The 13,194-nt window shown below is 37.3% G+C and overlaps 1 protein-coding gene across 13 annotated transcripts in view; it reads right to left on the bottom strand.

Annotated features, from left to right (window-relative positions):
- APC (APC regulator of WNT signaling pathway) overlaps positions 1–13,194 on the bottom strand; it is a 139,709-nt gene that overhangs the window by 18,648 nt on the left and 107,867 nt on the right. For 4 of the 13 annotated variants that reach the window (XM_055387556.2, XM_063706707.1, XM_055387557.2 and 1 more), the window contains 5 exons: positions 11,989–12,087; positions 8,237–8,615; positions 5,593–5,688; positions 4,225–4,278; positions 366–505 (listed from right to left, as the gene is read on the bottom strand). In XM_055387556.2, coding sequence (XP_055243531.1) covers positions 366–505; positions 4,225–4,278; positions 5,593–5,688; positions 8,237–8,615; positions 11,989–12,087 — 768 coding nt within the window. The remainder of the gene's footprint in view (positions 1–365; positions 506–4,224; positions 4,279–5,592; positions 5,689–8,236; positions 8,616–11,988; positions 12,088–13,194) is intronic. The other 9 variants (XM_063706708.1, XM_055387560.2, XM_055387561.2 and 6 more) reach the window with 3 other exon arrangements.

Here is a 13,194-nt window from a genome sequence, read left to right as displayed (position 1 = left end):
GAATTTTTAGATTTTTAATCCCATTCCTAGGAAGTGTTTTATCTTTTACTTTTTAATTCTACACAGTCAAACTTCTCTAGTAATGGATCACAGAAATGATCCCTACAAGTATATTCTTATGAATGGCGTTTTTAATGCAATTACATAAATTCACTACTGTGTTCCATCTGTAGATGTACCTTTGCCTTTGTTTAGGCATAAGACAAACAAATGAGTAAAGATAAGCGAATGTGAAGCACAGGTTTTTATCAGTCATTGTTTAATGAGGAGAGTGAAAAAAAAGAAAATCAGTAAAATGTGTTTGTATGAAAGTAAATTAACTCATACCTGAGCTATCTTAAGAAATATATGTTATAAAAACATACCTTGTTGGCTACATCTCCAAAAGTCAAGTTTGTCAAAGCCATTCCAGCATATCGTCTTAGTGTAATACTGTAGTGGTCATTAGTAAGCCCATACATTTCACAGTCCACTTGCAATAATTCTGCAATGGCCTGTAGTCCCCCTAATTTAAAAAGGGCAAGAGGAAAAAGACAATCATCTAAAATAAAACAAACTGGTACCAAGTTGGTAACTTAAATACTAGGAAAAAAAACTCAATGAATGAGAATATATGGTTTAAATTTGCCTTTAGAATTATAAGCTAAAAAACTGTTATAAAGAACTTTTGTATAATATATTTATAAAGTACAACTGACAATTATTCCATTTGATGCCAGTTTCTCCACCCTCCAGCCCCTTATCTTGCTGAGTTAAATAATTATTTTCTATTTACTGCATATACACTGCACCTTGCCAAGAGTGAAGAAGGCTATTTTCTAACACTAGTTCTTCCTGAACATAAGCAGAAAAAGGTAACTTATTATTATTATTAGGGCTTTATAAACACTCTTTATTGTCATACACTGTGGCCTAACTACTTTAATTTTTTTTTTTTTGGCAAATAATTACCCTTAGGAATACAGATGCCTTTAAATGAAACTGTGCATGAAGAAAAACTAAAAAGTTTTTTTTTTTTACAAAAAATGATCATCTGTTCAATTTATTAAGTTATATAAAACTACTGATTTGTGTTTTTCAAAACATTTCTTACTTCTCGTTGATAATATCAAATATTAACTATACTAAGATTTAGTCTTTTCTTTCCCCTGATTCTTTCCACTGAAAATGCTAAACAATGCCCACAATGGCCAACACTAGGAAGTCAAGGAGAAAACAAAGGTAAAGGAATGGGAAAGACACAAAGGAAGCAGTTAAAAAAAAAGTGAAGCAAAATGGTGAGGAAGTGAACAAAAGAGAAAAATGCATGTGGAGGCTATTCAAAATATAATTCATCAAATATTAATCATCACGGGACTCAGAAAGAAAAAGATGAATATAAACAGGCAATTCTTGGATACTACAAGTCTAATTAGGTCATTCATCTGCAAGACAGCCAGTACGTTAATATTTTTAATAAGTGATCTGGAAAGTTCAATATGCAGAAGAATGTGCAAGTTTGTAAAACAAAGTTCTGTCTTGGGTCAAGAATTCCAAGCCAAGGGATTTAAATGTAGGAAGATTTATGCAAAACTTTATGACTAGCAGGAATGAAAGACATGTTTGAATGTAGGTAAGTGAAAATTAATTTGGTTAAAGAAAATCCAAATCATATTTAGGAAAATTTTCCTCCATTCACCTGCAACAGTGGCAAAATACAGAGACAGTGAACAAAAATCAGTCACTGTCTTTATGAAGAGCGTACAGATTGGAGCAAAGATAGATGAACTATGTAGAACCACAGGGTGATATAATAGGTGGACTTAACTTAGACCTGGGATTAGGCTCCATAAGAAAAAGGCTGAGAAAATAATCTTTTAATGTTTAAGTTGAAACGTAAAGGATGAATGTATACCTTTTTTTTTTATTTTTATTTTTGTAGAGACAGGGTGCCACTATGTTGCCCAAGCTGGTTGCGAACTCCTAGGTTCAAGTGATTCTCCTGCCTCGGCCTCCCAAAGTGCTGGGATTACAGGCATGAGCCATCAGGTCTGGCCAGATGAATGCATATCTAACAAGGGTGGGGCAGGAAGAAGAAAGATGCGTTCTAAGCAAAGGAAACAGCATGTGAAAGGGCCCCTGGGCCTGAAATATTTAACAGCAAGGAGAGGGCCACAAAATGAGGCTATAAACATGGGTAGATGCCGGATCACATAAGACTTTATGTGCCACATTAAAGATTTTACGCAGAAAAAGGAATAATTAGATGCACACTCTAAACAGATTACTATGGTTTCAGTGAACAAAATCGACTACGAGTGGAAATGGGAAGAGAAATAAGACAAAGTATTGTAGAACAGGAGAGACGATGGTGGCTTGGACTGGGGATGAAGAGAAGAGTGATGACATAAGATACTTTTAAGTAGCAGAATTAAAGCAGTCAGTTGCTATTTGCAGGGGATAAGGATGGCATCGTGAATGATTTCCAAGATTTTGAAATTTGAGCAACTGGATTGGAATTTCTGAGAAAAGGAAACTGGGAAAAGATAAGAGATTCAGGGATGGGAAAGATTACGAATTCAGTTTGTGACAGTTGAGTTAGAAGTGTCTAAAATACAACCTAAGGGAAGATGTCACATAGTCAGTTCAATAATGTGTCTAAAACTCAGGGAAAGAACTCAAATTGAGCTGTAAATTTGAAAACAAAAACAAAAACTGTAACAGAAGCATAGAGAGAAAGGAAAAGAGCCTAGGGCAGAGCTTCAAGGAATTCCACCATTTTACACTTGGGTAAAAGAAAAGGAGCCTGTAAAAGAACTGAGAATTTTGACCCATGAAATTGACAGGGAAGACCTTAAGACTTGGCCTGGTATACTAATGAGATCCCCAAGATGTCGAGTATTTTAAAACAAAACAAACTATGCCTTTTGTCTGTATAAAATCTTGCCTGGTGTGACAATAACGGATACTTTCTTAAGAAAGATAAAATGCACCTAAAGAAGATGCCAAGAAGGCACTACATGATCAAAGAGCTGAGTACTCTTGTATGGAAAAACTAAAAATCTTAGGACTTGATACTGAAAATAAAGATTAAATAAGAATGTGGCAGATATCAACAGATTCAGGAAGAACATGGCTAATAAAAAAAGAACATTCAAAAAAAATTAGACTATCAGATAACAGAGGAAGTGCTTTTTGATTGCAGGCAAATGAAAAGATTTCAGAGAATTTTGAGGCATAGAATAGAATTCATAGGTTAAACCTATAAATGGATTTGCTAAAACATGCAAATTCATGACTGGATTGATATAATTAAAAACTGGTTGCTCTAAGAAAAATCAGGATGTTTCATGGTAATGCAAAGATGATGAACATGTCCTTCTACAATTTTCTTGGTGCCTGTTAGAAAACAGTGGTCTAAACAGACCAAACTATTGCCCAATAGGGTAAAACTACCGATAGTAGAGCACCAACAGACTCAGGTGACATTCAACAGAATTCTTAATTTAGACTCTTATGAACAAAAGAAAGACTGATAATTTTAAAAAGTATATTGCTTTTGTTTTATTTGGTTTAGATAGTCACCATTAGCATGGAATGCCTTGTTCTAAAATAAATATCACAGGCTCAACAAGAATATTCTACTGGTGTTTCACAAAATTTCCCGAACATAAGAATCAGCCAGGCCACTTATCACATTGATTCCTAGGCCCTTCCCCTGGAGATTCTGTTTGCTACAGGGCCAGAAAATCCAGTTTGATGAGTGCCTCTGGGTGATCATTATGATTTAGGTATTTTGTGAAACACTAATGGAAATAAACTGTGAGTTCCCTGAAAGCCAGGACCAGGTCTTAATCATTATAAAAATCTAGTGCCTAGCACAGTTTCTGGGGTAGATTAGGGAATCAATAAACATACATCATGGAAATTATATTCTAAAACTTCTAATACTAATAAGTGCAAACTTAAATGACTGATAGTTGTAGAATCTTCATATATGTACAAATGACCATCCCAGCTGACTGAACTAAGGAATTCCCCTTCACCTATTTGGGATTTCTTTTCTCCTTATCCCTTACTGCCAAAACCTTGTGCTGTCTTATACTATTATCTCCCCGCAATCCACACACCCTAATCCTCCTTTTGCCCCAGTGCAAATCTGGAGGTGAGGAGTGAGAAGAAGGTAATCCCCTGTGGCTATGTCCCCAGCAGTCACACCCCCAGAGGCCCCATCCTGCTCCTCACCTGAAAGCCCCTGCCCTAGCTCCTGTGATGAAATGCCCCGGGTAGCCTTCCTACCTGAAGAAGGAAGAGGAACAAATACTGAGTCTAGGTTTTATTTTGAAATCCAGATGATTAATGTCTCAGTCCTAGTCTACAATCCATTGGAATACAGGAACATTTACAGAATAACTTTTGAGGTATCTTAAAACTGAATGTTTTCCTGTTTATTCATTATTTTTTATCCCCTTCCTGTTACGATTAGCATTTTAAAAAATTTAAAATGTTCACAAATGCTGAGATTGTATTAAGGAGGGGAGAATTCATAAGATTAACTGAGAATCCACAGGAGACCAGGGGGAGGAAAGAGAATCAGGTAGGCCAATTGCTACGCCACTAGGAAGGAAAGCATGGCCAGAGGGCAGGCCTGAAATCTTAAGGTGCAGAGCCTCCCAAAGTGATGACTCTGAAGGAGACAATACTTTTGGCTGTTCAGGTTCTCTGTGTAAGAGTCTCATGACTTCATCACTTTTAAGATAAATGACGAATGAAGCGATGAGGGGGTAGGAATATAAAGTGGTGGCTGGAACATAATGTAACATAAACGGCACAAAAAGCAAGGGCACAATTACACTAAAATGGGAATTAAGTGTATGGTTCTTGCTTGTGGCATGACTAGAGAGATCCAGTTCACATGAGATGGTTCAGCATGATGCAATTTATAAATACCACATGTACAAAATGAACCTAGAAATCAAAGAAAAACCATTACATAAAAAATGGAGTGCACTGCTGGTTATATAAGGCTTAGTGTGTGAAAATACATACCTAAAGAAGTAATCATTCAAAAGTTACAATGAAATGTTTCTGACTTAAAGCATAATACTTTTCTATATTAACCAATTTCAAAGATACCAGGCTGCTTATGATAAAAATCCTGTAAAGTACCAATAACCATGAAGATAAATGACAATCTTAATAATAATTCCCTCTGATGCTCATCAAAAGTGACTGAGTTCAATCACAATACAGTAGCTCCACATTTCAAAATAATTCAAATTACCATCCTCATCAGCTGGCACATATAGAGTCTACTTTGGCAAAAGGGACAAAGAGTGACCCATTTTGTCATTTTTTTCAATCTCTGGCTTTGATTTTGAAAAAGTTAGCTTATGACAGGGTAGCAGTTTCTGTGATTCAGGATCCTTTCTCTGCTGGAAACCAGGGTACAATTTTTTGCTACACAGAGGAAGCAGCTGATAACAGAAGTTGGTGGCCTTATATCCTAATTCATCAATGATTAAAAATCTTTATTTACTATACTGAATTTCTACTATGATTTAAAAATCCACCAGTAATTGTCTATGTCATTAAAAAACATTTTTGTCTTACCTAGTTCATTCATTGCATGTCTATGCTCTTCATCAAATGAAAGTTTCATTAGAACACACACAGCAGGACAGATCTGATGTTCAACAGGAGCTGGCACTGAAAAATAAAATCAACATAAACCATAATGCTTTGTTATTTGAAGAGCAATGATGTTTATTGTACTTTAAAAATATGCAGGGATCACTAATATACCCCTAATTCACGGAATTTTAGTGGATCAACAAATATTTGCTGAAAGGATGAATAAATACTACAAATGTGGAACAAAAAATAGGAATAAAGGGATTTGTTTCCATAAAAATGTTTACCACTCATCTGCCCTTGACTAAGTCTCTTAGAATAAGTCTAGGAGGTTTATGCTATTACTCATATAGCTAATAATTTAAAATTATGTTGAGTATACAAAATAATAAAAATATTTTGGTATAAAATGGTTTAATTTTGTTTATAATTTCTTTCTTTAAAAAAACAAAAAACAAAAACAAAACAGGGTCTTGCTCTGTTGCCCAGGCTCGAGTGGAATGATCATAGCTTTCACCGCAGCCTTGTATTCCTGGGCTCAAGTGACCTTCCTGCCTCAGCTTCCGGAGCAGCTAGGACTACAGGCATACCCCACAATCCCTAGCTAATTTTTAAAATTTTTTGTAGAGATAGGGTCTTGCTATGTTGCCCAGGGTAGTCTCAAACTCCTGGCCTCAAGTGCCACTCCTGCCCGGGCCTCCCATAGTGCTAAAATTATAGGCACGAGCCACCGTGCTTAGCCCACTTTATAATTTCTATTTAAACTACTATCATGAGTGGGGGTTAAAAGCACATGGTGCTAGGTGCAGTGGCTCACACCAGTAATCCCAGCACTTTGGGAGGCTGAAGTGAGCAGATCCTTGAGCCCAAGGAGTTCAAGACCAGCCTGGGAAACATGGCAAAACCCCGTCTCTCAAAAAAAAAAAAAAAAAAAAAAAAAAATTAGTCAGTTGTGGGTGGCACATGCTTGTAGTCCCAGATACTCTCAGGAGGCTGAGGTAGGAGGAGTGCTTGAGCCTGGGAGGTTGAGGCTGCAGTGAACTGTGATCGCACCACTGCATTACAGTCTGGGCGCTTGTGTGAGACCCTGTCTCAATACAAACAGAAAAAAAAAGCATGTGGCTATGTACAAATGTGATCTCTAATACAAAAAGTTACACAGATTTCCTCGACAGTAAACAGATATTTTTTAAAAGGGTGACTAAGAAAATGTACCTCCACATTCAATACTATGCACAAGGTTTCAAAACTCATTTGACGTAAGTTTTTAAAAAACTTCTCAAAAGAAGTATCATTTTATTCTATTTAATTTTTTGAGAACAAATATCAGGAGTACAAAATGTGGGTCATTACGTAACTGTGGATAGCCAAAGAAACAATCCAGGAAGGCAATGTTCTCCCAGTAAAATCTTACTAGTTCCCCTCACCCCAGGACAAATAGATATGAAAGGCAATCCCTTTTTTCTTATGCTTTTTAAATTTTTAAAAAATGAGATAGTGTCTCACTATGCTGCCCAGCTGGTCTTAAACTCCTGGGCTTAAGCAATCCTCCTGTCTCAGCCTCCCAAAGTGCTGCCATTACAGGCATGAACCACCACACCTGGCCTTTCTTATTCTTGAACATTTTTAGATTTCAAATAAATTCACCTTCATACCTAAGCTTAAAAAAATCTGCTATAGGTTCATAAGTCATGTTTGTATCATCTCCTCTTCACATCAATAGGCTGATACAGTAGAATCATCTACTTGTAGTGCACACGTGTGTGTGTGTGTGTGTGTGTGTGTCAGTTCTTATCAGGTGAAAGGAAGGTCTTACCTTACATACTTACTGCTTTTGGTTCTTGGCTACAGGAATGAAGTAAGTTATATCCCCATAGGTCCTAACTCCCATGCTGCTCCTGCGGGAGTGGGGCTGAGGTCTAAGGGTCCCTTCCTGAGTGAAGAGCTGGGTGGATTATCACTCCCAGCAACTGAGGCCCACTGTCTACAGCTGGATGGTACAGTAGGAAGAGCACCGAGCTGAGAGTCAGGAGATCTGGGCTCTGTTCCTGGGTCTACCACTTACTAGGTGTGAGGCCATGGTTAAGTCCTTTAGCTCTTCTGAGCCTCAGTTTTTTCATCTGTAAAATGGAGATGATAATACCTTCCCTTCCTACTTCACTAGGTTGATGTGAGGAGCAAATAACATAACAGATGTAACGCTGCTCTGTGTCCCCTGAATATAATGATATGCAAATGTAAAAGATTATGGTTTGGACACTAATGGCTAAAGGAACTTACGTAAAGTCACTTTCATCTATGAAATGAGCTTCAGCTATGAAGTGAAAGATGGGCAACATAATTGCTCAAGTTCTTTCTAGCTCTACTAAGGCCCTACTATGCTATGATTGTATAAATTTCTCTTGACTTACTGTTCTTATAGTAGTGCACATAACATTTTCCTTTGCTAAATTTTTCTAGGGAAATACAGACTTAATCTTTTAAATATGAGTAGCACAAATGGCTGATATGAATTTCCTCCTCTTAGTCATAAAGACAGCATACTAACTAAACATGTTTTCTATTTAAAAATTTCACATTTGCTTTGAAACATGCACTACGATGTACACTATAGAGAACATACTTGGATTTTTGTCCTGGTCCATGCCTTGTTCATGAGCTTCCTGCCACTCCCAACAGGTTTCACAGTAAGCACGTATCTGTTCCAAAAGATGAAGGACTCGGATTTCACGCCTGCCTCTCTTGTCATCAGGCTGTGAGTGAATGATGTTGTGGAGTGCTGCACTGGCCCTGGCCCGAGCCTCTTTACTGCCCCGGGAATTTCCCAACAATACAGAGTCTTTGTCATTGCCATGTAAAAGCTGGATGAGGAGAGGAAGACATCCAGACTGTCGCATGGATATACAGCTGTCTTGGGAGCTAGACATAGCTAGCAAAGTTCGCGACATATCATCCTTATCATGAGTACCAAGCATTGACAACAATGAATACACCATTTCCACCTGTGGGCCAAATGAGTTTAGAAACAAAATTATGACTTTAATATCCAAAAGCCAAAAGCAAATTAAGTGATGAATGGGATATTTACTATAACTCTAAAAAAACAAAACAACCCCCACCTCCGCCAAAAAAAAAAAAAACCTGAAAACCTTTCCAGGATGAAGTAATCAGTGTTATTTCAAAATCTATGTATCATCACCAATTTGTTTATGTGAGTAAATAGTATGAGTGGTAATATACAGTATTAAAAGCAAAAGTAGGTTTTTGCATACTCACTGACAAACTGTTAGTGCTGTTTGCCTAGATAAGTTGGTGCTAATCCACTGACTATAATCAGTGAAAAACAACGGATTTCACACACATAGAGAATGTAGTTTATCTAAATCTTTACATAATTTAAAACTTAATCTTATTCCTTTTAATCTATACGTATAAGCAATAAACAGAAAACATTTCTGCAACAATTTTAAGTACTAATTCTCAGCAATCATTAATTATCGTCAGATGATAATATTATTAAAATTATATGATTATAAATTTAAAAACATTTTGTCATAAAAAGGAAAATGCCATGATCATACAGAGTGAGAGCCAGGATTTGTAGTCAGTTTTTTAAAAAGCAACTGGTAAGTACTAATTACTCTCTGACAATAAATTCTACGTATTTACTTAGAAGCAGATTAAAAACCGCAAAGTGGCACCCAGTTATCCTGGGCCATGGTCCACTCATTTTAACGCTAGAGGGTATTATATAAAAGTAGAGGCTATTATATAAAGAATGCATCATTCTCTCTAAGTCAATGGTTCTCAACTGGGGGCAATTTTGCCCCCATCGGGACACATTTGACAACATCTTGGAGACATTTTTGGTTGTCACAATTGTAGGACGGGTATTTTAGGGGAATCTAGTGGGGAGAGACCAGGGACGTTACTATACATTCTAGAATGCAACAAAGAATTATCCAGCCAATAGTGCTGAGGTTTAGAAATGCTGCTTTAAATGCGTAAATACACATACACCTTTAGATATGAAAGTTTTAGGAAGGCAGTATAGGACTGTGGATAAATGGGTTTTCATCGGAGCTAGGTTCAAATTTTGGCTCCACCTCTTACGAGCAAGCTGTGATACTATTATAGTTAAGCTATTTGATTTCTCTGAGCCTCAGTTTTCTGAGCTGCAAAATGGAGAAATTTACCTACCTAACAAGATTATCTCCATTAAGGTGAAATAAAATAATACATGTATAGGACAGTAGCTAGCATTCAAAATACATACTAGGGTCTTAATATTATCATGCATAAATTACTTCAAAAAGAAACAGTATTCTAATTGCCAGTTTTCACACAATAGTACTCTTGAATATTCAAGATTTTCTTTATAGTAAAAACTACATGTTGAGGATAGACAGATCTGGAATTAAATTTCCATGCCTAAAACTTTTTTTCCTTCAGTTTTCTCATTTAGAGAAATATGGATACTTCATAGAATTTTGGAGAGGACCAGAGATAAGGTACATACAACTCCTGGCACAGTGATTGGCATATAAGAGGTCCCAAGAAGTATAAACAGGATTAAGCCTCATAGTGAGAATATCATTGATTATTCTAAAATCATTACTTAAATCAACATTAGTTATTTCAGTAATACCTTTCCCAAGAGCTATTATATTATTTACAGTAAAGAAAGAGTATATGGAGCATGCTGTGAAAACAATTAATGGAATTCGAGTTAATCGAAAATACATCGTTTAGTAATATTAGAATTTCATTTCATCTTAGTGAATATTAAAATCTCTGATGGGCCGGGTGTGGTCACTCATGCCTCTAATCCCAGCACTTAGGGAGGCAGAGATGAGCACATCACCTGAGGTCAGGAGTTCGAGACCAGCCTGGCCAACATGGCAAAACCCCATCTCTACTAAAAATACAAAAAATTAGCCAGGCATGGTGGCACGCACCTGTAATCCCAGTTACTTGGGAGGCTGAGGCAGGAGAATCACTTGAACCCTGGAGGTGGAGGTTGCAGTAAGCCAAGATCGTGCCACTGCACTACAGCCTGGGCAACAGAGCAAGACCCCGTCTCAAAAAAATAAATAAATAAATAAATAAAATAAAAATAAAATCTCTGACTTTAAAATAATAAAGTAACTATATTTTCCTCTTTTTTTTTTCTTTTGAAATGGAGTTTTGCTCTTGTTGCCCAGGCTGGAGTGCAATGGCACAATCTCAGCTCACTGCAACCTCCGCCTCCCAGGTTCAAACAATTCTCCTGCCTCAGCCTCCCGAGTAGCTGGGATTACAGCCATGTGCCACCACGCCTGGCTAATTTTGTATTTTTAGTAGAGACGTGGTTTCACCACGTTGGTCAGGCTGGTTTCGAACTCCTGGCCTCAAGTGATCCACCCACCTCAGCCTCCCAAATTTCTGGGATTACAGGTGTGAGCCACCACATCTGGCCTAAAGTAACTATTTTCTTTTCAAACATTATTCCCAAATCCTAAAATATTTGCTAACATCTAAGAAAGATGCTCTAAGAAAGCTCACTTATCAGCATGAAATAACACTCAACTTCAACAATTTTTCCATTCACCTCAATACATATTTACTCATGTGCAGGCACTGTGTTAGACACAGCAAAAGATAAGTAAAAAAAATTTCTTGATTTCCAAAAGACAGGTTCATGCAAATTGTTAGTGATTCAAATGAGGCAGATGGATCACATGGGGAGATAAGAGGACCTTGGGAATCAGAAAATGTTTTGTAAAAAAGCAAAGCCCAAGAAGAGTTTTGAAGGCTGGCTAGGATTCTGACAGACATTTATGGTGGTCCCCACCAATGCAGGCAAGGAAGGGAGGGGGAAAGTCACAGGGAATGTTCAGGAAGCAGGAAGTGAGCCAGTTTGGCTGGAACTCAGTATTCTTGCAGAAAAGTGGATGCAAAGACTGAAAAAGAATTAAAAATTAGCTAATCTGGCACTTTTTATAAACCTGATTTTTCCTTTGTTTATGCTTCGTTGTATAAAAATATGTAATTTCTTCAAGAGACTGTGAATCAGAATTCTCCACTAGAAAGCGGTGTAATCTCAGCTCACTGCAACCTCTGCCTCCTGGGTTCAACCTATTCTCATGCCTCAGCCTCCTGAGTAGCTGGCACCACAGGTGTGTGCCACCACGCTGGCTAAATTTTTGTATTTTTAGTAGAGATGGGGTTTTGCCATGTTGCCCAGGCTGGTCTTGAACTCCTGGCCTCAAGTGATCCACCTGCCTTGGCCTCCCAAAATGCTGGGATTACAGGTGTGAGCCACTGCGCCTGGCCAAGAATGTCTTAGCAAAGTAGTCATAGCATTAGTGACCAGGGTTTGTAATCTTCTGTTACCTTGGTTCCCAGATGACTTGTCAGCCTTCGAGGTGCAGAGTGTGTGCTACTAGAACTCAAAACACTGGCTGTTTCATGGTCCATTCGTGTAGTTGAACCCTAAAAATTAAGCACATTATAGATGGCATAATTTAGACTATAGGTAAATACAGATAACATCATGTTAAGGTACTCCAAATGAAGTGTCTTTATGATAAACAATTAAATACATCATAAAAAGTATGACCATTATAACTGTTCAAAATATTTTTTACCTATACACTTACTAAGTATATTTTAGAGAAAAACTAAAGAAAAGAGAGTTTCTTGCATATGAGCATTAAACTGCAGAATGGACTTAACCAAAGACTGAAAAAATTCTAGGGTAGTAATCTTTCATAGATCTAAATAAATAAAACCACATTCAGATAAGTTCACTGATGAAAAGCAATGAAGGAATGTTCAAATTCTGAAATGCTCCAAATTGCCAGAAAACTAAGTATGAATTTGCTACAGTCCAAGTTCTCTAAGATCTCACAGTTTAGAAAGGGCTGTTTAAAACTTTTACTGGAGAAAGACATGAAAAAATAAATGACTGCAGTGCAATATAATATAAACACCGCAGTAGAAGAATGAACAAAATACTGAGGGAAAATAGGAAGAAAGAAATTACTGCGTAGGGACTATTAGAGGCTGTATAAAATCAGTAACATTTAAGGTAGGCATTTTGTGACAGGAGACTGATGGAGGAGACTGTGCGAAGGTACAAATACGGAGTGTGGAGTGTTCCAATGTAATGTGGACAGAACACAAGGTGTATGGTTAGAGATAAAGGTTGGGTTAAATCATTAAGTATCTCATGTCATTTCAAAGATGTTGCTGTCAAGCTGTGGAGTCACTGGACTTCAGGCAGGAGAATGGTACAATCAGAATTATGTCTTAAAAACAGCACGGAGAGATCACAGGTAGGAAATGAGGGAGAGGGTATTTTCAGTAGTTGAGTGGTTCTGAGGGCACAAACTAAGGCAGTGAGAATAGAGAAGTGGGGATGCTCTTGAAGGATATTCAAATTAATTGGCTTGAACTGAAGGTCAAATTAATTGGCTTGAATAACTTGACTGGATGTGAGTAAAGAGGGGCTGGGAGTCGAGGACAACTTGGAGGTGTCAAGCTTGGATAAATGGGTAAGTAATGATTCTCATAATGGATATCGGAAACCCAGAAATA

The sequence above is a fragment of the Gorilla gorilla genome, chromosome 4 (genome assembly GCF_029281585.2).
Source record: "Gorilla gorilla gorilla isolate KB3781 chromosome 4, NHGRI_mGorGor1-v2.1_pri, whole genome shotgun sequence".
Classification (NCBI taxonomy): domain Eukaryota; kingdom Metazoa; phylum Chordata; class Mammalia; order Primates; family Hominidae; genus Gorilla; species Gorilla gorilla.
Note: the sequence above shows the minus strand (reverse complement) of the source record. Positions and strands in the feature narration are given on the sequence as shown.